The sequence below is a fragment of the Dama dama genome, chromosome 27, assembly GCF_033118175.1.
Source record: "Dama dama isolate Ldn47 chromosome 27, ASM3311817v1, whole genome shotgun sequence".
Lineage (NCBI taxonomy): Eukaryota > Metazoa > Chordata > Mammalia > Artiodactyla > Cervidae > Dama > Dama dama.
The window spans coordinates 3,325,538-3,351,365 of NC_083707.1; the positions used below are offsets into that span (position 1 = coordinate 3,325,538).

The 25,828-nt window shown below is 59.9% G+C and overlaps 1 protein-coding gene across 5 annotated transcripts in view; it reads right to left on the reverse strand.

Moving 5' to 3' along the window:
• The window catches only part of NFATC1 (nuclear factor of activated T cells 1), a 93,706-nt gene that overhangs the window by 39,519 nt on the left and 28,359 nt on the right, over window positions 1–25,828 (reverse strand). For all 5 annotated transcript variants that reach the window (XM_061131243.1, XM_061131245.1, XM_061131242.1 and 2 more), the window contains exons 4-7: window positions 18,641–18,843; window positions 16,816–16,988; window positions 15,340–15,480; window positions 9,074–9,129 (exon numbers count right to left, since the gene is read on the reverse strand). In XM_061131243.1, the coding sequence (XP_060987226.1) occupies window positions 9,074–9,129; window positions 15,340–15,480; window positions 16,816–16,988; window positions 18,641–18,843 (573 nt within the window). The remainder of the gene's footprint in view (window positions 1–9,073; window positions 9,130–15,339; window positions 15,481–16,815; window positions 16,989–18,640; window positions 18,844–25,828) is intronic.

Below are 25,828 nucleotides of genomic sequence, written 5' to 3' on the forward strand. Positions count from 1 at the left end.
CACCGTCTACACTGCTCATGGTTGTATATAAACCACACACACAGTGCCACCCAGCCTTGTTGAAATGTATAATGTGTATGTACATGTGTTATGTAGATACATGCCCACTGTCTACACTGCTCATGGTTACACATAAACCATACATATAGTGCCACTCAACCTTGTTGAAACGTATAGTATGTATGTATGTGTGTGTGTGTGTGTGTGTGTGTGTAGATACATACCAACTGTATACACTGTTTAAGGTCATACATAAACCACACACACAGTGCCACCCAGCCTTGTTGAAATGTATAATGTGTATGTATGTGTGTGTGCTTGTAGATACACGCCCATGACAGGAAAAGGGTGGAAGGAAATACGCCCACATGTTAATGGTGGCCACATCCCACTGAAATTTCACTAGGCGTTTTCCTTTTTATACTTTGTTAATATCTTCCAAGTTTCCACAATGAATATGGCACTCTTTCATAATTAGAAAAAATATATGAAAGTAAACTTCATTTAAGAGATAAGAAAGGTGAAACCGTAAACCTGAAGCACATTGCTGTTCACATGCTTTTCTCTCAGAACACACGACTGATAATGGTTAAGTTTTCTTTAAAATATGCACTGTTCACAGTGGAAAAGGAAACCCAACAACGGAAAATCTGAACATGCAACTTGGCGGAATTATTTTGATGCCAAAAATGCACAGTTTCTGCTGGCCTCTCCTTCCTGCCCAGGGAGAAGGGGTGGGTGGCCCGGGGGCAGAGGACTTGGGCCTACAGTGGGGCTGGAACCTGGAGCCAAGGGCCTCTGTTTCGGGGTGACTGCCAGCAGCTGGTGTTGGTCATGGTAAACCCATGGCTCACCTCTGTAACTGCGGGGCCTATGAGGCCTAGAGTCCTTGTCCAGAAGTGGAGTTCCTATGCCAGCAACACTTCTCCAAGGGAACCAGGAGGAGCCGTAAGGCAGTGTGTGAGGTTAGAGGCCTGGACACCCTGGGGGGGGGGGCGGGGATGACAGGGGGATACAGGTGTCCTCCCTGGGCCTGGGAGGAAAGGTTTCCCTTGACACCATTTGGAAAGGTTTCTGTAAATGGAGCAGTGCTTGGAAAAGGAAGCTGAAGTCACAGGTAAAGATGCTTGGGGGTCATGTATGGATGTGAGAGCTGGACCATAAAAAAGGCTGAGCGCCAAAGAATTGATGCTTTCAAATTATGGTGCTGGAGAAGACTCTTGAGAGTCCCTTGGAGAGCAAGGAGATCAAACCAGTCAATCCAACAGGAAATCGACCCTGAATATTCATTGGAAGGACTGGATGCTGAAGCTGAAGCTCCAGTACTTTGGCCACCTGATCCAAAAAGCTGACTCACTGGAAAAGACCCTGATGTTGGGAAAGACTGAAGGCAGAAAGAGAAGGAGGTAACAGAGGATGAGATGGCTGGATGGCATCATCCACTCAATGTACAGGAGTTTGAGCAAGCTCTGGGAGTTGGTGAAGGACAGGGAAGCCTGGTATGCTGCAGTCCATGGAGTTGCAAAGAGTTGGACACGACTTAGCAGCTGAACGACAATAAGATGCTTCTTCCTGATGAAGCCACCTGTGTGGAGGGAGGGGATTCCAGACACAGGGCAGAGGGCACCAGGATCACGTCTGCAAACCTTGCAGCCAACGGAGAAAATTCAGTCCTTATCATGAATGAGACTTTGGACAATGACTGCCACTGCCTATGCTCTCGGGAATGGATCGTCCACACGCCACCATCAAGAGGGACCAGTGGGACGAGGGAGAGAGACTGGAGGAATTTCGAACTTCAAAAACTCTCTGGGAGAAGGCGAGGGTGGGATGTTTCGAGAGGAATCGGGTAGAGAGGGAGGTGGGAGCGGGGATTGGGATGGGGAAGACGTGTAAATCCATGGCTGATTCATATCAATGTATGACAAAACCCACTGAAATGGTGTGAAGTAATTAGCCTCCAACTAATAAAAAAATTTAAAAAAAAATCACTGTAGGATGTAAGAGTAATATAAAATAAATATAAATCTATTATATTTAAATTATTACCTCATTCAAGATGTTCTTATTCTTATTTTTTCTGCACTTGATAAAACATTCTCAGAGAGCTAATATGTCTTACGGTGATTATATATTTTTTCTTTTCCCTTATATTTCTTCTGACTTTTGCTTTATGTATCTTTGTTTCTTTGCTGTTAGGTGTCTAATGGTTTATAATGTCTATCTTCTTTGTGAATTGTACCTTTTATCAGTAAAAAAATTCATCTTTTTTCATTTAAAATAAATAAATTTAAGTTTTTAAATGTAAAGAATTTTTAAAAAGTCAAAAAAAAATCACTTGCCAGCCTGTGCATTATGTTACCTGAAGGTTCCTCCTGCTCTGTGAGGACAAAGGAAGACAGACACTTGGAGGTGCTGTCCACCTCCAACCCATCAATAAACACTTCAGACACACGGTCGCCACACCCCAACCAGAAGGCAAGGACTGGGAGTGTGGGTGAGAGCACAGGGCTGCTCTGCTGGCCATTCTTCCAAAACAAAGATGCAGGCCGAAGGCGCACCATGTCAGTGGAGAAGCTGCTGCCGACTTCAGACAAAAACACACCAAGAAGGCACCAGTCTCCCTCAGCCCCCCTGGTTCTCTCTCAGGCCTCCTGATTCTCCCTCAGGCCCCCTGGTTCTCCCTCAGCAGCCCCCCTGGTTCTCCCTCAGCAGCCCCCCTGGTTCTCCCTCAGGCCCCGCTCCTGGTTCTCCCTCAGGCCCCCTGGTTCTCCCTCAGGCCTCCTGGTTCTCCCTCAGGCCCTGCTCCTGGTTTTCCCTCTGCTCCGCACCGCCCCCCCCCCGCCCCGCCCCGGTTCTCCCTCAGTTCCCCTGGTTCTCCCTCAGGCCCCCTGGTTCTCCCTCAGGCCCCCTGGTTCTCCCTCAGGCCCCCCTCCTGGTTCTCCCTCAGGCCCCCTGGTTCTCCCTCAGGCCCCCTGGTTCTCCCTCAGGCCCCCCTCCTGGTTCTCCCTCAGGCCCCCTGGTTCTCCCTCAGGCCCCCCTCCTGGTTCTCCCTCAGGCCCCCTGGTTCTCCCTCAGGCCCCCCTCCTGGTTCTCCCTCAGGCCCCCTGGTTCTCCCTCAGGCCCCCCTCCTGGTTCTCCCTCAGTTCCCCTGGTTCTCCCTCAGGCCCCCTGGTTCTCCCTCAGGCCCCCCTCCTGATTCTCCCTCAGGCCCCCCTCCTGGTTCTCCCTCAGGCCCCCTGGTTCTCCCTCAGGCCCCCCTCCTGATTCTTCCTCAGGCCCCCTGGTTCTCCCTCAGGCCCCCACTCCTGGTTCTCCCTCAGCACCCCCTCCTGGTTCTCCCTCAGGCCCCCTGGTTCTCCCTCAGGCCTCCTGGTTCTCCCTCAGGCCCCCCTCCTGGTTCTCCCTCAGGCCCCCCTCCTGGTTCTCCCTCAGGCCCCCTGGTTCTCCCTATGGCCCCCCCTCCTGGTTCTCCCTCAGTTCCCCTGGTTCTCCCTCAGGCCCCCTGGTTCTCCCTCAGGCCCCCCTCCTGATTCTCCCTCAGGCCCCCTGGTTCTCCCTCAGGCCCCCACTCCTGGTTCTCCCTCAGGCCCCCCTCCTGGTTCTCCCTCAGGCCCCCCTCCTGATTCTCCCTCAGGCCCCCCTCCTGGTTCTCCCTCAGGCCCCCTGGTTCTCCCTCAGGCCCCCCTCCTGATTCTCCCTCAGGCGGCCCCCTGGTTCTCCCTCAGGCCCCCACTCCTGGTTCTCCCTCAGCACCCCCTCCTGGTTCTCCCTCAGGCCCCCTGGTTCTCCCTCAGGCCTCCTGGTTCTCCCTCAGGCCCCCCTCCTGGTTCTCCCTCAGGCCCCCTGGTTCTCCCTCAGGCCCCCCTCCTGGTTCTCCCTCAGGCCCCCTGGTTCTCCCTCAGGCCCCCCTCCTGGTTCTCCCTCAGTTCCCCTGGTTCTCCCTCAGGCCCCCTGGTTCTCCCTCAGGCCCCCCTCCTGATTCTCCCTCAGGCCCCCTGGTTCTCCCTCAGGCCCCCACTGTTGGTTCTCCCTCAGCACCCCCTCCTGGTTCTCCCTCAGGCCCCCTGGTTCTCCCTCAGGCCCCCTGGTTCTCCCTCAGGCCCCCTGGTTCTCCCTCAGGCCCCCCTCCTGATTCTCCCTCAGGCCCCCCTCCTGGTTCTCCCTCAGGCCCCCTGGTTCTCCCTCAGGTCCCCCTCCTGATTCTCCCTCAGGCCCCCTGGTTCTCCCTCAGGCCCCCTCCTGGTTCTCACTCAGTTCCCCTGGTTCTCCCTCAGGCCCCCAGGTTCTCCCTCAGGCCCCCAGGTTCTCCCTCAGGCCCCCTGGTTCTCCCGCAGCACCCCTCCTGGTTCTCCCTCAGCCCCCCTCCTGGTTCTCCCTCAGCCCCCCTCCTGGTTCTCCCTCAGGCCCCCTCCTGGTTCTCCCTCAGCCCCCCTCCTGGTTCTCCCTCAGCCCCCCTCCTGGTTCTCCCTCAGGCCCCCCTCCTGGTTCTCCCTCAGGCCCCCTGGTTCTCCCTCAGGCCCCCCTCCTGATTCTCCCTCAGGCCCCCTGGTTCTCCCTCAGGCCCCCTGGTTCTCCCTCAGCCCCCCTCCTGGTTCTCCCTCAGCCCCCCTCCTGGTTCTCCCTCAGGCCCCCCTCCTGGTTCTCCCTCAGGCCCCCCTCCTGACTCTCCCTCAGGCCCCCTGGTTCTCCCTCAGGCGCCCTGGTTCTCCCTCAGCCCCCCTCCTGGTTCTCCCTCAGCCCCCCTCCTGGTTCTCCCTCAGCCCCCCTCCTGGTTCTCCCTCAGGCCCCCTGGTTCTCCCTCAGGCCCCCTGGTTCTCCCTCAGCCCCCCTCCTGGTTCTCCCTCAGCCCCCCTCCTGATTCTCCCTCAGGCCCCCCCCTGGTTCTCCCTCAGGTCCCCTGGTTCTCCCTCAGGTCCCCTGGTTCTCCCTCAGCCCCCCTCCTGGTTCTCCCTCAGCCCCCCTCCTGGTTCTCCCTCAGGCCCCCCTCCTGGTTCTCCCTCAGCCCCCCTCCTGGTTCTCCCTCAGGTCCCCTGGTTCTCCCTCAGGCCCCCTCCTGGTTCTCCCTCAGGCCCCCTGGTTCTCCCTCAGGCCCCCCTCCTGGTTCTCCCTCAGGCCCCCCTCCTGGTTCTCCCTCAGGCCCCCTGGTTCTCCCTCAGCCCCCCTCCTGGTTCTCCCTCAGCCCCCCTCCTGATTCTCCCTCAGGCCCCCCCCTGGTTCTCCCTCAGGCCTCCTGGTTCTCCCTCAGGCCCCCCTCCTGATTCTCCCTCAGGTCCCCTGGTTCTCCCTCAGGCCCCCCACTGGTTCTCCCTCAGGCCCCCTGGTTCTCCCTCAGGCCCCCCTCCTGATTCTCCCTCAGGTCCCCTGGTTCTCCCTCAGGCCCCCCACTGGTTCTCCCTCAGGCCCCCAGGTTCTCCCTCAGGTCCCCTGGTTCTCCCTCAGGCCCCCCTCCTGGTTCTCCCTCAGCCCCCCTCCTGGTTCTCCCTCAGCCCCCCTCCTGGTTCTCCCTCAGGCCCCCCTCCTGGTTCTCCCTCAGGCCCCCCTCCTGGTTCTCCCTCAGGCCCCCCTCCTGGTTCTCCCTCAGCCCCCCTCCTGGTTCTCCCTCAGCCCCCCTCCTGGTTCTCCCTCAGCCCCCCCCCCGGTTCTCCCTCAGGCCCCCCTCCTGATTCTCCCTCAGGTCCCCTGGTTCTCCCTCAGGCCCCCCACTGGTTCTCCCTCAGGCCCCCTGGTTCTCCCTCAGGCCCCCCTCCTGATTCTCCCTCAGGTCCCCTGGTTCTCCCTCAGGCCCCCCACTGGTTCTCCCTCAGGCCCCCAGGTTCTCCCTCAGGCCCCCAGGTTCTCCCTCAGGTCCCCTGGTTCTCCCTCAGCCCCCCTCCTGGTTCTCCCTCAGCCCCCCTCCTGATTCTCCCTCAGGCCCCCCCCTGGTTCTCCCTCAGGCCTCCTGGTTCTCCCTCAGGCCCCCCTCCTGATTCTCCCTCAGGTCCCCTGGTTCTCCCTCAGGCCCCCCACTGGTTCTCCCTCAGGCCTCCTGGTTCTCCCTCAGGCCCCCCTCCTGATTCTCCCTCAGGTCCCCTGGTTCTCCCTCAGGCCCCCCACTGGTTCTCCCTCAGGCCCCCAGGTTCTCCCTCAGGTCCCCTGGTTCTCCCTCAGGCCCCCCTCCTGGTTCTCCCTCAGCCCCCCTCCTGGTTCTCCCTCAGCCCCCCCCCTGGTTCTCCCTCAGCCCCCCTCCTGGTTCTCCCTCAGCCCCCCTCCTGGTTCTCCCTCAGGCCCCCCTCCTGGTTCTCCCTCAGGCCCCCTGGTTCTCCCTCAGGCCCCCCTCCTGGTTCTCCCTCAGGCCCCCCTCCTGGTTCTCCCTCAGCCCCCCTCCTGGTTCTCCCTCAGGCCCCCCTCCTGGTTCTCCCTCAGGCCCCCCTCCTGGTTCTCCCTCAGGCCCCCTCCTGGTTCTCCCTCAGGCCCCCCTCCTGGTTCTCCCTCAGGCCCCCTCCTGGTTCTCCCTCAGGCCCCCCTCCTGGTTCTCCCTCAGGCCCCCTGGTTCTCCCTCAGGCCCCCCTCCTGGTTCTCCCTCAGGCCCCCTGGTTCTCCCTCAGGCCCCCCTCCTGGTTCTCCCTCAGGCCCCCTGGTTCTCCCTCAGGCCCCCTCCTGGTTCTCCTTCAGCCCCCGCCCTGGTTCTCCCTCAGCCCCCCTCCTGGTTCTCCCTCAGCCCCCCTCCTGATTCTCCCTCAGGCCCCCCCCTGGTTCTCCCTCAGGCCCCGCTCCTGGTTCTCCCTCAGGTCCCCTGGTTCTCCCTCAGCCCCCCCCCCCCGGTTCTCCCTCAGGCCCCCCTCCTGGTTCTCCCTCAGGTCCCCTGGTTCTCCCTCAACCCCCCCGCCGGTTCTCCCTCAGCCCCCCTCCTGGTTCTCCCTCAGCCCCCCTCCTGGTTCTCCCTCAGGCCCCCTGGTTCTCCCTCAGCCCCCCTCCTGGTTCTCCCTCAGGCCCCCTGGTTCTCCCTCAGCCCCCCTCCTGGTTCTCCCTCAGCCCCCCCCCCTCCTGGTTCTCCCTCAGCCCCCCCCCCCCGGTTCTCCCTCAGGCCCCCTCCTGGTTCTCCCTCAGCCCCCCTCCTGGTTCTCCCTCAGCCCCCCTCCTGGTTCTCCCTCAGGCCCCCCTCCTGGTTCTCCCTCAGGCCCCCTGGTTCTCCCTCAGGCCCCCTCCTGGTTCTCCTTCAGCCCCCGCCCTGGTTCTCCCTCAGCCCCCCTCCTGGTTCTCCCTCAGCCCCCCTCCTGGTTCTCCCTCAGGCCCCCTGGTTCTCCCTCAGCCCCCCTCCTGGTTCTCCCTCAGCCCCCCTCCTGGTTCTCCCTCAGCCCCCCCCCCGGTTCTCCCTCAGCCCCCCTCCCGGTTCTCCTTCAGCCCCCGCCCTGGTTCTCCCCCTCAGGCCCCCCTCCTGGTTCTCCCTCAGGCCCCTCGGTTCTCCCTCAGGCCCCCTCCTGGTTCTCCCTCAGGCCCCCCTCCTGGTTCTCCCTCAGCCCCCCTCCTGGTTCTCCCTCAGGCCCCCTCCTGGTTCTCCCTCAGGCCCCCTGGTTCTCCCTCAGGCCCCCTGGTTCTCCCTCAGGCCCCCCTCCTGGTTCTCCCTCAGCCCCCCTCCTGGTTCTCCCTCAGGCCCCCTGGTTCTCCCTCAGGCCCCCCTCCTGGTTCTCCCTCAGGCCCCCTGGTTCTCCCTCAGGCCCCCTCCTGGTTCTCCTTCAGCCCCCGCCCTGGTTCTCCCTCAGCCCCCCTCCTGGTTCTCCCTCAGGCCCCCTCCTGGTTCTCCCTCAGGCCCCCTGGTTCTCCCTCAGGCCCCCTGGTTCTCCCTCAGGCCCCCCTCCTGGTTCTCCCTCAGGCCCCCCTCCTGGTTCTCCCTCAGCCCCCCTCCTGGTTCTCCCTCAGCCCCCCTCCTGGTTCTCCTTCAGCCCCCCCCCTGGTTCTCCCTCAGGCCCCCCGGTTCTCCCTCAGGCCCCCCTCCTGGTTCTCCCTCAGGCCCCCCTCCTGGTTCTCCCTCAGCCCCCCTCCTGGTTCTCCCTCAGGCCCCCTGGTTCTCCCTCAGGCCCCCTGGTTCTCCCTCAGGCCCCCTGGTTCTCCCTCAGCCCCCCTCCTGGTTCTCCCTCAGGCCCCCTCCTGGTTCTCCCTCAGGCCCCCTCCTGGTTCTCCCTCAGGCCCCCTGGTTCTCCCTCAGGCCCCCCTCCTGGTTCTCCCTCAGCCCCCCTCCTGGTTCTCCCTCAGCCCCCCTCCTGGTTCTCCCTCAGCCCCCCTCCTGGTTCTCCCTCAGGCCCCCTGGTTCTCCCTCAGGCCCCCTGGTTCTCCCTCAGGCCCCCCTCCTGGTTCTCCCTCAGCCCCCCTCCTGGTTCTCCCTCAGCCCCCCTCCTGGTTCTCCCTCAGCCCCCCTCCTGGTTCTCCCTCAGCCCCCCCCCTGTTCTCCCTCAGGCCCCCCCAGTTCTTCCTTAGCTGTGAGCATCCACAAACACCACGGAGGCCGAGTGTACAGATGAGCACCGGCAGGCCCTGGGCCCTGCAGAGGGCGGGTGTGCACAGCGGACCTCAGGCCTGCAGGTCACCCGGGCCAGCAGGACAAGCAGGTGGAGCAGCAATTAGATCTGACCTTGAGCTTGTGTCCTGCTGGAAGAACAGCCCACGAGGAACCAAGGACGCTGGCGGAAACCCTGGGGCCGCATGGCCAGGCAGTGAGGGGCAGGGCTCAGCCTCCGGAGAAGGGGTCCTCCCGGAGGGCAGCGAGTCTGGGGTCCCTGGTGACAATGGCCAGAGGAGACCGCAGGCTCTGGGCATGTGCGCGCACCTGGTCTACCTGGTGGGGGCGGGCAGCCCAGGCGATGCCTGGCTCTCTGCAGTTAGCCTGTGTCCACGTTGTCTGCTCCCTGCGCTACACAACCGTTTCTACTCCTCACTCTCTCTGTATGCTCATCCCTGGTTCACTGCAAATCAGAAGCCATGCGCCTTGGGCCAGGAGCCCCTCTGAAGTCAAGAGTCCCCCCAGAGAGCCCGTGGCCCCCGAGGCCGTCTATCCACTCCCCCTGCCCCCACAGCCACCTGTCTGGCCCACACTCACCGGCTTGCACAGGTCTCCTTCGGTTTTTGCCTCCATCTCCCAGATGTGGTGGCCATCTGCAAGAAAGGGTTCGGGAAGTCTGTTATTCTGTCCCAACGGGGCGGCCCCCAAATTGCACCTGGACATAGGCAGATTGGAGTCCTGCGATGAGAGGACCCACACTTGCCCGGCCGGCTCAGCAGCAGCTGACGGGGGGTGGGTCCCTGCGTGACTGACCAACCACAGAGTGGATGCCAGGCCCCCAGGGGAGAAGCTCGAACAGACCTAACTGCAGGTCTGGAGTGGGGGTCTGGAGACCCCCACTCTGCAGGGGGAGCCCTTGAGCATCCCTAGCATCAGCCCTGGAAGGGGTCTACACTCCAAGGGGGAGTGACCCAGGAGGAACGCAGGCAACCCCAGTAGGAAGGCCATCATCTAGGATGTGGGCCTGAGTGAAGTGCACACAGTGGGAACTGGGGCCTCATTACCTGGGCCTGAAGAGCCCTCGTGGGTCTTGGGAGCAGAGTTATTCTAATCAGTGTGGCCCTAGAGCCATGGGTCCTGCCCTGCTCAGGGGAACTGGGGGCTGAATAAGAAAATCCTCTCTGAGACTACTCTTTGCCACATCAGGACACAGAAATGCAAAACACAAGGTATTTTTAACCTTACCCCGTGGCCGTTTGCATGTTTGAAAAAATGAAAAGGCTCCAGTGCCCGTGAAAGAAAGGGCTTATTGTCCCCGGGCCAGGCCCTGGAGGGAAGCAAGGCCTGGGACCCGCTGGCTGGGGTGATGGAGCCACGTTCCGGTGCTAGGAAGCCCCTCTGGCAGGCATGCTTTGCCTACAAGGCCTGGTCGTTATTTGGAATTAACAGATGCCAATCTTCTGTACACAGACCTCGTTGCGCTTTTTTATAAAGTCACTTCCCAAATGAATCATTACATCTAGTAATGGTTCTGGGCCTAGTTTTTGCTTTCTCTCTGTTTTCCAAGAAGAAATGTGTGTGTTACAAATACTAAATTATAAATAAGTTAGACAGCTTCGCCTTTTTCTCCCTCGCAGTGCTGGCCGGGCAGGGGCGGAGGGCAGAGCAGAGAGGAAATGTGAGTCACAGAGAAGCCTGGACGTGCCAGTCCACATCAGCCCCTCGGGACGCCGAGTGCCCACGCGGAGCATCCAGCAGATGACCCACTAGGGGATCAAACACTGCTGGAACCTGGGGACCCGCATCCGTCTCTCCTCTAGGAAAAACCAACAGGAGACGGAAAGAACACCCCTGCCCTTAAAAGCGCTGGCATTCCACAAGCAGCAGATGCTTCCATGAGGGCAGGGCTCAGGGAAGGAGTGACCCCAACTTGGGCAATAAACGGCAGAGGGTCCCTGGTGCCCATGCGAAGCACCATGGACACGGCTCCCGCGGCGCAGCCCAGACCCGCTGTGGATGTGCCACTGGGCCCCACCCACCCCCACTGGTTTGAGGAAACCAAAATGACTCTTCTTGTAACCGAGCCTCCCACGTCCTTGGTGCCTTTTGAAAACAACAGTTTTTCTTATGACAAAGCTCATCATTGCCCCCAAAACAGCAGTTAAATGTTAAAACCTGAATAGTTGGGGCAAGGCCTTGCAACTGCTTCACCTCTAGTCCATAGAGGTTGACAGACCCCTTCACCCAGCGTCCATTGCCCACCCTCCAGGAAGGTTCAGAGACCAGCCCAGCCTCCCGGGAACGGGCTGCAAGTCCACAGGTGGAACAGCCATCAAAGGAAACACGGGCGTGGAGTGGGTGGTAGGCGTGCACACCGAGGACAAGCATGGCAGGAGTTGCCTTCCCCGCCAGGCCCTCACGGGCCGTGGGACACCATCCTGTCCAGTGCTGGCCTGGGGTCCAGTGGTCCCATCATGCAAGCACGTCCGCAAGCCGACCAGCCTGGCCACCTGCACAGGCTCACAGCCCTGTCACAGTGTCTGAAAGCACAGATCCCAGAGCCACAGACAGATAAGCACGGAGCAAAGAAGAGAGGCAGACAGGCCACTGAGGTCCGGCTCATAGGCCCAGGGCTCCTGCGTCCCTCACCCTGGCCTGGGTGCTCTGGCCCAGTCTCTATTCTGTGGTCAGAAGTGCACATGCAGTCCTGCTCCAGGAGGAGGCCGGAGTAGGAGCCAGGGTGGCCGGTGCCTGCTGTGTGGGACCCCCACACGGGATGCTCCCCAGCGGCCCCCACCCCGCTGACTGCTGACTCCTCGCACTGCCCTGGCCTGGGTCCAGTGCCCCCAGGCCTCTGGTGTCAGTGTCTGCAAAGCTGCTGGGAGGCCACCGGGTGTGGAACGCAGCCACAGCCCCTATGAGAAGGGAGGCCATGGGCCTGAATGGGCCTTTGTGCTCCAGCCTTATCAGGAGCTTGCTGGCCTCCTCAGTAGGAAACTGTGTGCAAGCCCAGGAGTAAAAATATTCCGAGTCATTAGGGAATTCCCTGCAGCATGAGTCATCGGAAAGGCTTCCCCGCCACACCCGGCGGGAGGAGCCGGGCCTTGGGAGGGGCCGCGGCTGCACGTCCTGCTCCATGCTTTGCAGGGTGGGGACTGAGCGGGCCCGCTGGACGGAGGCCAGAGGGTCCCTGGCAGCTGACCCTGCCTGAAACTCGCTGGTTTCCAGCCCTCCACGGGGCCAGGGTGGGGGTGCTGCCTCTGACGCCCAGGTGGACAAGCAGACGTGCCTCTAGAGTAAAGGAAGATCACTCCCTCACCCAGGGGAGGAACACGTGTATACTCACGTGAGCTGCACACAGACCCACTGAGGCATCGTGCGTGACACCAACCACCGCCCACAGCGAGCGACAAGCAGGACTGGCACCCTCTGGCCCTCAGAGGGTGATGTTCTGATGCCCTCACGGGACACTCCTTGAGGACCTTGCCGGGTCGCAGAGCTGGGAATAGGATGCCAGGTCCCCTGACCCCAGCAGGGCCCCGCCTGCCCGCCATCTTCATTGAAGGCACTTGGGAAACACAACCCCCCAGGACTGTTGAAAACATTCAGTTCAGGGTCGTGGAAGGACCACTTGGCTCCGAGGCCCAAAGTGAGAAAAAGCCTCCTGAGGGCCAGAGGAGCCTGGCCACGGCTCCTTTCCACCCACTGAGGGTCAGCGCCGTTTCCTGATGGTCAATCCTGGGTGGGTGGCAGGCCTTCCCTGCATGAAACAAGTCCTGCTTCTGTTGCAAGGACTGAGGACGTGATGTTCTCTTCTGGGTCTGTGACCATGTGGGGTTTGGGACCTTAATAATAGGTGTGAAGAGGTCTGACAGGGAGGTGGTCTGGTCGTGTAGCTGGCTGTCACGCTGAACCTAATGATTCTCCAAGTCTTCACCCTGGGTGGTTTAGCCCTGAGCCTGGGCAGATAGGACCTGCCTGAGCCTCAGTGCCAAGGGGTCCCCCTCGAGTCTGGGCCTTGAGGAGGCCCAGTGTCCACTGAGGATACCCTGGGGGCCACACCCATGTCCAGCCACGCACAAGCTGCAGCAAACCATACTGCCTGCCGAAGCTGCCAGCTCTGGTGAGGTCTGCTGAGCTTCACATGGTTTCTAGGAACCACGTGGAAAGGCTGGGCTGCACACCGCTAACTATAAGTGTCACAATCGAGAACCTGGTAACGTTCACGGCGATGCAAGCTCCAAATCCCTGGTCTCTCCTGATCCCTCTTCATGTGGGCACTCTCTCTGTGTTCTCGTATTTAAATGTTTTTTATATTTTTTTAATATTTGCACATGTATGCAAGTACATCCCTCGTGTACAAGTCTGAACAGAGCCCCCTGACCTCCAGCAGGAGACGGTGGGGGGGCATCTTAGCGTCCTGCTCCTGCCAGGCCTCCCAGTGAGTCTGTCCCAGGCCCCACGCTCAGGGATGTTCACTGAGGGAGGTGGCATCTGGCTCAGAGGCCACAGCTGTCCTCCTTGAAAGAAAGGCCCTGTGGCTTCTTGCTGGACACTAAGCCCTGAGCAGAACTGCAGGTTGGTTCTGGAGAGTCCCACCGCGAATGCAGCTGAGAACACGAACATCTCAGAGATGAGAGCGGCTGCTTCACAGCTCTTTTTGAGGGATCCCATGACCACGGAAGGGGCCTTTGCTCCCACATCCTGAGGGCCATCCTCCTCCGGGACCCTGCTCAGTCACACGAGGTGGGCACAGGTGATAGCTGGCCCTGGCCAGGAGGAATCTTGAAACACTTAAGAAACTCCAAGCACTGCTCAGAGCAGCTGAGGCAACATGGTGACTAGACAGCTACCTCACCCAGCGTCTGACGTGCGACAGGGCAGCCACAGTCCTGCTCCTGCCCACGGCCAGCGGCTCCTGGACCAGCCTCACCACTCACATGCTGGCCTTGCTGCCTCCAAGTAGCGGCTAAAGACAGAACTTTCTAGCACACCAGGCACCTCCTTGGGAGCCTAGAGGATAACCAGGCTTTCAGTCTAAATTGACTTTAGTGGTTTCTCGCCCAAAAGTCAACCAGGAAAAGCCCAGTGACTGTTGAGGCCCGTCAGGAAGCATGTGTGCTCGGCCAAGAATACACATTGGACACACAGGACTGGCATGGATGTGTGTGCAAATGTGCCAGCAACTTTGTTTAAATGCAGACACAACGTGACAGGACACACAGCTGTGTGTTTACATCACACTTTTCATGACGCACCATGTGTTTGCGGGACGTCTGGTCTCCACCCACTTACCGGTTTTTCGCCCTCTGCCCACCAGACATGGAACTGCTGCAGAGACAGCAGGCTGGGGACAGGCCAGTGTGGCAGCGAGTGGCAGTGGCACTGAGCCCGCCTGGGGGCCAGGGAGCCCGGGAAGCCCAGTGAGCTCGACAGCCAGGCGCCCGGGAACTCAGCTCCCAGCTGCAAGTGGACAGACACTGTGGAGACCCGTGACCAGGCCACCGTGACCGAGGAGCCCGCCCCCGTCCATGATAAGCTGAGGAGATCGGGAGACACCTCATGGTCCCGTCATGGCACCCAGGTTGAGGTCAAGGCTGATCGCTCGAGGAAACAGCCTGGGGCACCGGCCGGCTCCCACCACACACATCTCCGAGCGTGGTGAGGACCCCGCCACCCACAGGATGGGAGGGGGTGCCCACGCACACATTTAGAACACAAACGCTGAAATTATTTCAAAATTCACCTCCTCCAAAGAGGGGCGTTCTGGTAATGTGAATTCTTCCCCCACCACTGTACTGAGGCGGGTCTTCTCCCTCCTGTAAAACAATTTCCAATCACAGGCACAATAGTGCAGGCAGAACCAAGTCAACATGAGAGGCTCTTAAGCCTGTTTTGACTGAGGCACTTAAGTTTCCTGCAGACTGTACAAAATCAGCCCCATTATGGAGGCTGAGAGCCTCCGCAGTTTGCGGTGAGCAGCAGGGGCTCTGCTCTAGGCTCGAGAGCTGGACTGGGGCTCAGAGGAGCAGCTGGGCAACTGGCCCTGGAACCTGGCCTGTGGGCACCCCCTCCCAGCCTGTGGGCAGCGGGACCCCCTCAGGCCAGCTCCCCACAAGGAACGTGCTCTACAAACATACCCCAGGGTGTAAGATAGGTGAAGCCACATGCTCACCCTTATGAGCATGTGGGCTGGGCCGGGCTGGGCAGCCCTGGGGCAGGAGCCATGCTTCCCCCAGCCCTACTCCCACACCTACCCCTGACGCCCTGCATCCATCCTACAGCTCGATGACAGGCTGGTCACCTGGTTCCCCAGACACCAGAGAGCAGAGACCCTTTCCCTTCAGACCTGCAGCACAGCATACACACACAGGTCCACGTGCAAGCACACACCCACACGCACACACACAGGTCCATGTGCATGCATGCACACACACACGCACATGGGCGGCTGTGGCCCCAGGGGCCACCGTCATTGAAAGCAACCAGTGTTTCCCTCTGCACCGCGGGGTGCTGTGCCATCAGAACGAGCGGCACAGAAAGGTCTCTGGGTCCCCCATGGCTGCCGTGCCCACTGCACACCTGGATACTTGCCTAGGATGGTCTGTGGTTCTGAGAAAGCAAAAGGCAAAGACCAGCAAGAGCTGGTCGGAGCCCCTGAGGAGGCACCCGCTAGCCGGGCAGACGCAGGCCCCACACCCACAGCCCCTCAAAGCCACGCAGGGAGGCCCTCCTCCCCTCCTCCACGCAGGGAGGGACCTCCTCCATGCGGGGAGGGACTGCGCATGGCACCCTCTCCTGCCAGCCAACCTCTGCCAACGGCCAAACAGCAAACACTTGATGCTGGTTTTAAGAGGAAATACCTGGTGCTTTCTCCACAAAAATGACCTTGGAGTCCTGCAGAAAGTTGTGGCCAGACAGGACCATCCTCTTCCCTCCAAGGACAGGACCACTGGCCGCACTCTGCTTCTCCACGAGGGGCAGCTCCTGGGCTGAGCGCTGGGCTGCAGGGGTGGGGCGAGAAGTGAGCCAGTGAGACCCTTCCCGGGAGGGCCGGTCCACCCACACTCCCCCAGCCCCTCCTGGGCGGCTGGTCCACCCGCGACCCATTGTCAAAGGGAAGGAAGCACACCTCTGACTGGTCCAAGTGGAGACGCGTGTGCATACACCTGTGAGTGTGTGTGTGTGACTCCGTGGGAGTGAATGCATTCTGCTAGAGTGATCACCCTTGAAGGGCTTGGGGAAGCTGTGGGGAGTCCTGCAGGTGAGGGGGGACACAGCCTGCCCGCCGGCAGCAACAGGGCGATCCCTGGGTCTAACCGGGCGCTGGGCCCACAGAGCAAGGCACCCCAGGCTAAAGCTAGATGTGGAGGGCTGTCCATGGTGGGCTCTCAAGGGCTGAGGGCACAGGTGGCCAAGCTTGGGATGTAGGGCAGAGGTCTGTGGAGCAGCAACAATGAGGATACACTCTGCGGCCCCTAGTCACCAGGGTCCTCACACGAGGCCCCCCGGTGACCGGGGTCCTCACACAAATCCCTCAGTGACCAGGGTCCTCACATGGCCCCCCAGTGACCAGGGTCCTCCCCAGTAGCCAGAGGGCCTGAGATGAGGGGCCTGCTCCTTCTCACGGGGAGGGAACACAGGGCAGAAAGCTGGAGCCACCTGCAGCAGAGCCCACAGCCTGGGGATGGACATTTGGAGACTGGACAGGAGGGTCCAGCAAGAGTGGGGGAGGGGACCACGTGGCAGAGAAGGGCCGTGAGGGAGGGGTCACGGGGCAGAGGGGGGCCGTGAGGGAGGGGCTATGGGCCAGAGAAAGGCCGTGAGGGAGGGGTCACGGGCTAGAGGGGGGCCGTGAGGGAGGGGCCACAGGCCAGAGAAAGGCCGTGAGGGAGGGGTCACGGGCCAGAGGGGAGCCATGAGGGAGGGGCCACAGGCCAGAGAAAGGCCGTGAGGGAGGGGTCACGGGCCAGAGGGGGGCCATGGGCCAGAGGGGGGCCATGAGGGAGGGGTCACGGGCCAGAGAAAGGCCGTGAGGGAGGGGTCACGGGCCAGAGAAAGGCCGTGAGGGAGGGGCCCCAGGGCAGAGGAGGGCCGTGAGGGAGGCGCCACGGAGCAGAGGGGGGCCGTCACTGATATCTGACTGATGCTCAGGTCAGAGACAAAGGAATGAACCAGGATGCTCCCTGAGGTGGTGGGCCGGCGAGCTGTGAGGATGGGGGTCCCGACACAGCACACTCCCTGGGGCGGGGCGGAATGCTGTGGGCTGTGGGAAGGGAAGTGTCCGGCGGGGACTGGCCCTCGGCCTGGACATGGGGCAGCGGGAGCGAGGCACTCACAGCACTCGATGGGGTTGGAGGCCACCTGCAGTGACAGCGTCCGGCCGTTGGGCTGCGGGATGTGGACGCGGAAGACCAGCCGCACCCGCGTGTTCTTTCTCCCGATGTCCGTCTCCCCCTTGCGCAGCTCGATGTCGGAGTTCCTGAGCTTCAGGATCCCGGCACAGTCGATGCTGTGAGATAACAGTGCCGCCTCAGCCCCCAGCCCGCCTGACACCTGCTCACCTGTCAGGACGGCCCCAAGTCCACCCGTCAAGAGCGGGGGGTGGGGCGAAGGGGCAGGACAAGCCAGCCCTTCACGCATCCTGGTCTCAAGCAGGCAGAGCCCCACTTGCTCAGGGCCCTGCCACACTGGGCAAGCGTGGATGCCCCAGAGGAAGGCTCCCAAGGCGGGCTCTGAAAACCTCCTTCCCCAAGATTCTGGGAGTGTCCCCCCTCAACTCAGGATCCTGGATTTGCTAGGGCTTCACATGATTTCCTCTAGTTTCATTTAACTTAATGATTCTAACCACCGCCAGCCTCCAGCACAACAATCCACAGGCAACTTGTCAGATGGAAACCAGCCCTTGCCTCTGTCAGAAGCTCAGAGATGACGCGGCACGAGGCCTGCAGGTCGGGACCACAGCCCGGCCCAGAGTGGCGGGAAGCCTGGCCCGCAGTGACCACGCTGCCCCAGGCTGAAGGGTATTTCATGGAGTAAACGCAGCCACTGGAGTCAGAGCTGCAGCTGCTGGAGGGACCAGCAGGGTCTCCCAGTTGTCAGCATTCCTGGTCCTTGGGAAACTTTGAATGAATCCCCCCAGATCCCTGAAAAGCCAACACAGAGAGAAGGCTTTCATTTTGTTTATAATACAGAGGATTTAGGAGCTACTTACAAATGACTGACCAACACCCCACACAAGCCCACACTGTGGCTTCCCACACCCTCCCTCCCCAACCATGGCCCTGGCTCCGTCTCGCCCGAGGACACCCCAAACCCACCTGGCCTCTGGGCCTTCTCACCTGCTGTCTCCCTGCACAGTCAGCTTCAAGGCCGCCCCCACAGACACCCCGAGAACCCCGTGTTAATGAACTGCTGCCTTACGTGTTGATCTAGACACACAGGGTGTTGAGGCTCCATCCTGCACCCAGAGGCCCCCAGGAGAAGGTGAGTCCAGAGGGACAACCCTGTCCCCTTTCTCTGCCGCATTTGCAGCTCGGGAGTGAAGGGCTGGGCACACTGTGGTCACTCGGTTAATGAGGCCACAAACAGGGACCCCACTTGGACCTGAGAAGATGACTTTGTAGCTTGCTAACCGAGTCACCTCTACGCCAACGAGCCAGTCCTGACCTGCACACTCCAGCTGGTCACATCAGCAGAAACCCTCAGTGAAAACATGACCCAGACGTGCTGGTCTCCATAATGCTTCAACATTATTAGCATTTTAACCACTCCTCTGGCTTTCACAGAGCTTTCAGAAAGAAAAGGGTGCCATGAGGGGGTAGGGGGGAGTTAGGCGAGAATGACTTCATGTGTATGTATGGCTGAGTCCCTTTGCTGTTCACCTGAGATTATCACAACACTGTTAATCGGCTATACCCCAATACAAAATGAAAAGTTTAAAAAAAAGAAGTGGGTGCCACGTTTGCACACGGAGGGGGCACGCACAGCTGTGAACTGAGTGGCAACATGAAAACCCTAGAAGGAAACAAGTCTGCCGTTGTAAATATTTGTAAAGTTTGCTGAGGTGTTGAGCAAACTGGAAATGTGAGGAGAGGACTCCCTCTCCCTCCGAGGGCCAGCCCCTGGGACACGCAGGGCCCGCGGACACGCAGATGAGCTTACATGGCACGCATGTTGTTTTCCGGCAGCAGCGGGATTTCCAGGACCTTGGTGTTGGAGAGGATGGCCTCGTGGCTGGTGGTTGACACGGTCTTGCCCGTGATCCGGTGCACCTGGTAGAAGGCGTGCGGCCTCAGCAGCCGGTCGTCTGCCGTGCCGATGAAGAGCTGCAGGGTGAGCGGCTCGCTTTCCATGTAGCCATGCAGCTGCGGAAAGAGGAGCAGTGGCCCATGAGTGCCGCGCCCACACCGGGACCCGCCTCGCTCCCCAAAGAGGCAGGTTCAGAGGGAAGTGTGTGGCCCAAGGCCAGTCCCCCACCTCCTACTGGTCTGGACACCTCGTGACCCAAAGTCTAGGGCCTCTGCTCTGGAGTCGGCTTTGAACACGAGTGCACACAAGGGCCATACACACCTGCACGCGTCTGCCTGCATTTCAAGACAGCAACAGGGACCCCACGAGGGGCAGGTGGGGAGGAGAGCCGGGGTCTCCGGGCCACGGCCTCGTCCGCAGATACTCCTCTGCCCACGCGTGTGGACACAAGCATCTCATGATGCACAAAGCTGGTGCACAAAGTGCAAGCACCTCCCCCAATGAATTTAGACACGGACCCAACTCCACTTTCTCCTACTCAGCCCCGTCCTGACGAGAAACAGAATGCTTCAAATCAGAGACAACCGACATCCGCCTGGCAGGCCACGGGTGTGTGGGGCTCTGGGATCTGTCCCATGTGGCCCAGGTCATGGCCCGTCTTCTGCCAGCTTCAGACCCCACATGGGAGATGTGTGGGGGGCTGCACATGGCCATTTCAATTGTGTGCTGGGCACATGGTCTTGTGTGGGCACAAAACCCATCAGCCTTGGACCCCAGACACACGACAGGCCGACTCTGCACCAGGAGCTGGGGGTGAGTGCTGCTCCCAGGACCTCACCAGCTGCCCCTGGATGGACCTTGGGTGGAGTCCCCACCTCGCTTCCCCCTGCACCCCTCCGTGAAAGTCCCTCTCGGAATGGCACTGGATTTGCCTTCCATCCTGTTCATGGCAGGCCATCCTCCAGAGGCAAACCCAAAGCAAGCAGGCAGTGCAGGGTCAGCGCCTGTGCTGACCCCCCTCCCACAGAAGCGGGGACCTGCCAGGGTCCCGACACAGGATTCCAAGAGGGCAGCCGCCAACACAGGCTCAGGGGGCACAATGGGCCGCTCTCCCCTTCTCGGGGTGTCATCACTGCTCCTTAGACTCATGTTAGCAGCTTGGATAACAGGCAGCTCAGTGGCTGTCAGTCGCCGCTTCCATGTGGGCGAGGGCACGGCCGCCCACCCCTTGGCCGACCCTACTCCCCGGGTGGAAACCAGAGGAGAACTGGCCCTGCAGTGGGGTTGTTCTCAGGTCCGGCCGATACATGAGCCCCAAAGCCCCTGCTTAGATGAGGCTTCGTGGGGACCAGTCCCCGCCCTGCCATCCAGGCTCCACCTCTGCCCTGCGGGAAGTCGTCCTGACGGTCACTTTACAGCTACAGGCAGGAGTCCAGGCTGGACGACCGAGCACTTCCAGGCAGCACTGGCTCGGGACTGGGATGGAGGTGGACTGAACACAGACAGTTCTCAGACACACAGGGGAACAGGCTCAGTGACCCGCAGAAACAGGACACCTCCAGGTCCAGCAGCAGCTGACCTCCATGTCCAAGACCCTGCTTGCTGTTTCTAGGGCTCACTTTTTCCAAGCTGGTATGTCAGAATGGAAGCTGACGGTCCAGAGACAAACAAGCCAGAACTTTGCCAGCGGGTCCAGCACTTTCTCTGCCCTGTGTCTCCCTCCTCCTGGTGGAGATCCCATTGCACGCTTCCCTGGCTGGTTTCCACTTCTTTCCACGACACCTGGGTAGCGGCGTCCACCTCGTTCCCTTCCTCAGCTGTGGCCTCCCCAGCTCTCCTCTGACCCCACGGTGAGGGACGAGTCTCTTCCGCCCAGAGAAGCGAGTGCGAGCTGCTTCCAGCGTGGTTCAAAGCAGCAGCAAACGGCCCATCAGGACATGCTGACAGACCCAGCTACTGCGCTGACGTCACTTAATTAAGAGATGAAGTCACTTGTAAATTCTGAGGGCTCAGAAGAGAATCCAAACAATGACAGGCTGCTCATGAGAGTCATGCTCACTCATTGAGCAGAGTGCAGGGCCACCCACCCCTGACGTGGGAGGATGAGCCGGGGCGTCAGGCCGAGCACCGGGCCCAAGAGGGATCTGCACGGCACCTCGTCAGGACAGGGCTCACGTAGCGTCATTGCTCCGTCCATCCAGTCCCGTCTCCCGGCAGACGTGGTCTGCACAGCGTTACAACAGACAATACGGGACCACAGGCCACTGAGCGCAGCTCTGACTGTGGCTGAATCGCAGCCCCAGGGAAGGAGTTTACAGCTTCAGGTGAGCGTCCGGCAGCTGACTCCCAGCGCTGGGGACTGGCATCTGTGGACGTCTCTGGGGAGCGGTCTGTAGCTCCCGAGTAACATTTAACAGCCCGTGTTTGTTAAATGTCACAGGCTGCAAAGTGGCTTCCGGGGCATCCGAGCATCACTGTGAGATCTTACGGAGACGAGGAGGATGCAGGTCGGATGTGCACACAAGTCGGGCGTGCACACAGGACTGGTGTGCACAGATGCACACGCCACACATGCATGCTCACAGGCTGATATGTGCACACATGCTCTCCAGACTCTCTGGGACCCTGGAGTTGGTTAAAGATCTTATTTGCTGGCAGTAGCAGCAGTTTCAGGCGTCAGGCTCCCTGTTTTTATTATCTTTGTGACGCAGCCCCAGGCACCCATGGGTGTGCTCGTCTTCAGAGTGGGTCTTTCCTATTAGGACAATCTTGTGTTCATCCTGACCCACAGGGTCTGCCCCGTACGGACCAGACGTGTGCCCAATGGGCAGTGAGCAGAGGGAGTGAGCTGGTCTCAGGCCTGTGGCTGATCCCTGAGTGTCCACAGCAAACAGAGAGCTGGCGAGAGCCTAAGTTTACTGAGAGAGACCTAACATCCACTCGCTGTCCTCCCGGCCTGCTGTGTGGACAAAGGCTGACTTGGGGCCTCTCCCACCTCTGAGGCCATCGACACAGAGAACCTGCTGGGGCCACCAACTCCTGACAGCGGATCCTGCTGACAAGGTTAATTCTGCAGGAACCGCACGCCCTACCCACCAGGGCGGACGTGCACTCTCCTAGGTGGACCCATGCACGTCTCTGAGCATGGTGTTGAGTGGGGAGGGGGGGGCGTTGCTGGGAACCAGGACTGGGCCCCCCGGCCCGCCCAGCTGCTCTCTTCCTTTCTGGGGAGCCCGAGTCCAGTCTTCTGCCAAACTAACGAGCTTCCTGAGGAACCTGTGCTGGACTCGACCTAGGTTTTCACAACAGAAAACGTGAAAATAAAATCAGAGACTGAGGAAGAAACGAATCCTGCCTCTCAGTATTACATTCTGTGACATTTAATACAAGAGTATACAGGTGAGTCTTTGACCAAGACTTGCTCACGTGTGGCCACAGCGTGTTCCTCATGTCAGGAGGGGCACCCAGGGCGGCACGTGGTCTGGCCGGGGTCAGACGGTCTGACAACAACAACTTCGAATCCCACAGGACTCACTCTGGGGCCTGGCTCTGCCGGCGGGCAGTGCATTGTGGGTACAATGCTGCCTTTTTAAAAACATGCCATTTCAGTGAAAATGGGAATATTTAAGGCTTAACCTGGGAGGTAAACATCTATTACTTAAAACATGAAGTTCATTTTAAGAAAAGTCATTTAAATACTTCACATGTTCCACTGCATGGGTTTTCTGCCCCTGGCACCTTCTGGTATCTGTCAAAATAATATTTATAAAGTTACCTGTCAGAGCAATGGCCTCTCTTTGCTTCATCCTAAACTAGACTGGATGTATTTTTCCATTTTCAAGGTACGAGAGCTAGTGAGTTTTCTACACACAGAGGTGTTTGTTTTTAGCTGCTGCGCTCAGCTCAGCACTTACACGGCAGGATGACAGGTGAGGAATGATTGAGGCCAAATTTACCGGACGCTGAAATTCCCACAGCACACGCACACACAGGGGCAGCAGCATTGTCAAACAAAGGACCAGTTAATTGAGTGAAATTACTTTCAACTAAGTTTCCAGTTGGTACGAACATACACCAAGCAGGGATCCTTGTACACAGTCAAGCAGGCAATTTAAAGGGAAATTATGCGTTTAACCCAGATGTAAAATTTGCATCTTCATGCAGTACCCAAAGGAGCTCTGCAGGAAGAAAAACTCCAGTTCACAAGCTGGTTCCACTTTTTTCAACCGAAATTTTCCCAGTACTGGATTAACTTGAGAGACTGCCATGTGAGCTTTCGGCCTCCAAACCCAAAAGAGGGCTTCCCCCCAGGGTGTCTCGCGTCCTCCTCGGCCTAGGAGGAAGGACAGGCCCCCGGCGTGAGGTTAGCTCCCCGCAGACCAGACCTTGGGCGGGCAGGGCCGACGCTGTGCTCTGAGCCCTCGTTCCTCAGGACAACATCTCTGAACTCACTGTAAATATCGCACGATGGATGGGGGCAGTGGCCTCTCCCCAGGGGTTCAGGTGGGCAGAGGTGTGACTCTGGCAGCCAAGCCTGGGCTGTGGATCTGCCACCAGTGACCAAGAGGCACCGTGGGCTGGGCCAGGCCAGAGGGCTGACGGAGGCGCCGAGAGACCAAGGGCACTGCCCGTCAGATGCCCACACGCCCGTCATCGGCCTGCCGTCGGGCCAGCCCCAGCCCTGGCACCGGGTGCCGTGGAGGGGATGGCTGCCACACAGCAGCCAGGGCAGGACTGCGGGTCCTGCTGAGTGGGGCTTGGCCTACACAGGGTGGGGCTGGCCACCTGAATTGACACAGAGCAGGCGGCTGTCCCGCAGCCCAGAGCCCAGTGGCCCTCGAAGGAGAGGAGACGAAGGGCCCAGCTCAGCAAAGATCGTGCTGCCCCACCCTGAGTGTGTGGACGGGGTGCTCCCGACTCCCACGCTGCATGTTGGGCAGGGGCAGCGCTCAGGGGCAAGCCCCCCACAAAGAAAGGACCGTGGGCCCAGCATGGCAGGAGGAGGGATGGGGCCGGGAGGACCTGCTGTGGGGTCCGGCCTGGGGGCGGGGGCGTCACTGCTACCCGGGTGCTGCTCCGTGTCTGCAGAGTCAGCGACGGCCACAAACCCAGCCATCTTTTCTGCTGTTCTCACTGTCCACCTTACGCACTCTCGTGCTGATGCCATGTGACTCCACTAGACACCTCTCCCGCAACCTTGTGAATGCGGGCACCTCTTTGCTTCCGGAGGAGTACAAATGGCAATCCTGCTCAGCATAGGCACTGACCACATGTTGCAGGGGCTGAACGGGGCCCAGAGCTTCTGCAGAGCCCGCCCGACGGCAGCAGCTCCTGCGGCACAGGCATGTCTGCTAAGAGAGAGACCTTCCAGGTCTCTGCACATGGCTGGGAAGGAAGGGCAGGAGGGAAACGCCACCTGCCTGGGAGCTGCAGGGAGAGCGGAGGGCAGGAGCCCCTGCCCCGCTGCCCCGTGAAACACTGATTCACCACAAGGGCAGCTCGGTGGAGTTTCGCTGAGGGGTGTCCGGGGTCAGACCTGCATCCGAGTGGCGTCTGCGCTTCCAGGGCAGAGGGGAGTCGGGCTGCTGCAGTTGGGTGGTTCTGACCCTCAGTTCCCCACTGGGCTTGAGGAGGTTTGCTGTCAAATGTAATTTTTTCCACTAGCGTCTGTTCCTCTGGCTTTTGTGAAAACTTTGGTTTCAGGTTAAACGATTCTATCTCCAGAGTAGAAAGAGATGCCCACTTAGAACAAATCAAGTAAGAAAAAAACGGAGTGAAGCTCATAGTTAAACAAAACACGCCAGAACATCAGAGGAAGGAAGCATTGCTGTCTAGCTACAGTACTGAGACACTCCCAGGAAGCTCATTTCTTGAAATACTGATGCTTCTGTACCTGGGACAGGGGGTGGTAGTGGGGAGGGATGCCACATGAAATGACAAGTGATGATCATGTGATATGCTGATTTTAATGATCTGGTAAAAAATGACTGTTTCCTGGTGTGTTCCTTCCTTGGTGTCAGCTCTCATGGTCTTCAGGGCAAACTTAGGCCCAGAAGCCGGCCACCCTAAGAAGCTTGAGGGCCGCTCGGGGCATGAGGCAGGGCCAGGACCCTCCCCCCGGGCAGCCCAGCCTCCTAGCCCCCGCCGCCTGGGCTGGGGCCTCCCGTCTGCTCACCTGGCCACACAGGGACTACATGGGTCATTCACAGGGACAAGGACACAAGTTACAAACTAAAGCGCTGTTCAGGAATTGACAGGCCCCACCGAGTCTCACGTTTCCATGACCTATTAATTATTCACTGAGGCCTGGCCGTCTGTGGGGCTAGATGCTATCCCTTGGGCTATTTTGGTAACTGGGTAAATGGAGCATTGTCCTCTGACCCCTGGGTCAGAGGACAGTGGTGACCCCCCAGGTCTCTCCCCAGCCCCGTGGGGGTGGCAGGAACTGGGGACCTTTCTGGCAAGGCCGTCTGCTCCCAGGACTGGGCTGGGGCATCAGTGCAGAGGGCAGGCAAGATGGATGCCCCCAGCTTGGACGTCGGCCGAGAGGCCAGAAGCGGAGAGCACTGTGTGCATGCATGTGTCCGAACTGCTGACAGAGGAAAGGCAGGACTGTAAAGTTCAGGGAAGCCCACAGTCCCTTCCTCACTGTTCCATCACTACAGAGGCCGCCCAGACCCGGGGCCTTGTTGCCCTGGCTGCATCGTCACACCGAACCTGCCGGTGGAGCCCGAGGCCTCGCTGAGGACGGCCGGTGCCCACCCAGCTCCAGGCCCCGGGGGAGAGGAGCCAGCACCCAAAGGGGCCTCCCAGCTGGCAGCTGGGGGTCCTGCCTGAGAAGCCAGCACCCAAAGGGGCCACCACAGCAGCCGGACACAGCCACCAGGGCTGCGGGGGCCTCTGGAGAGCCGGGGCGGTGGACAGTCTGAAACACTCCCCCCAGTCTCCGAGCAACGCTGGCCAAGCCCCATATGCATCCGTGTCCCCAAATGAAAATGGGGGGCAAGGCCCCCCCCCAAACACGAAGTCCTTTCCTAATCTAAGATTACAGTCTGATTCTGCCTAGAAAGAAGGTTCTGCATTTTGCCATGTCTCCTAGAT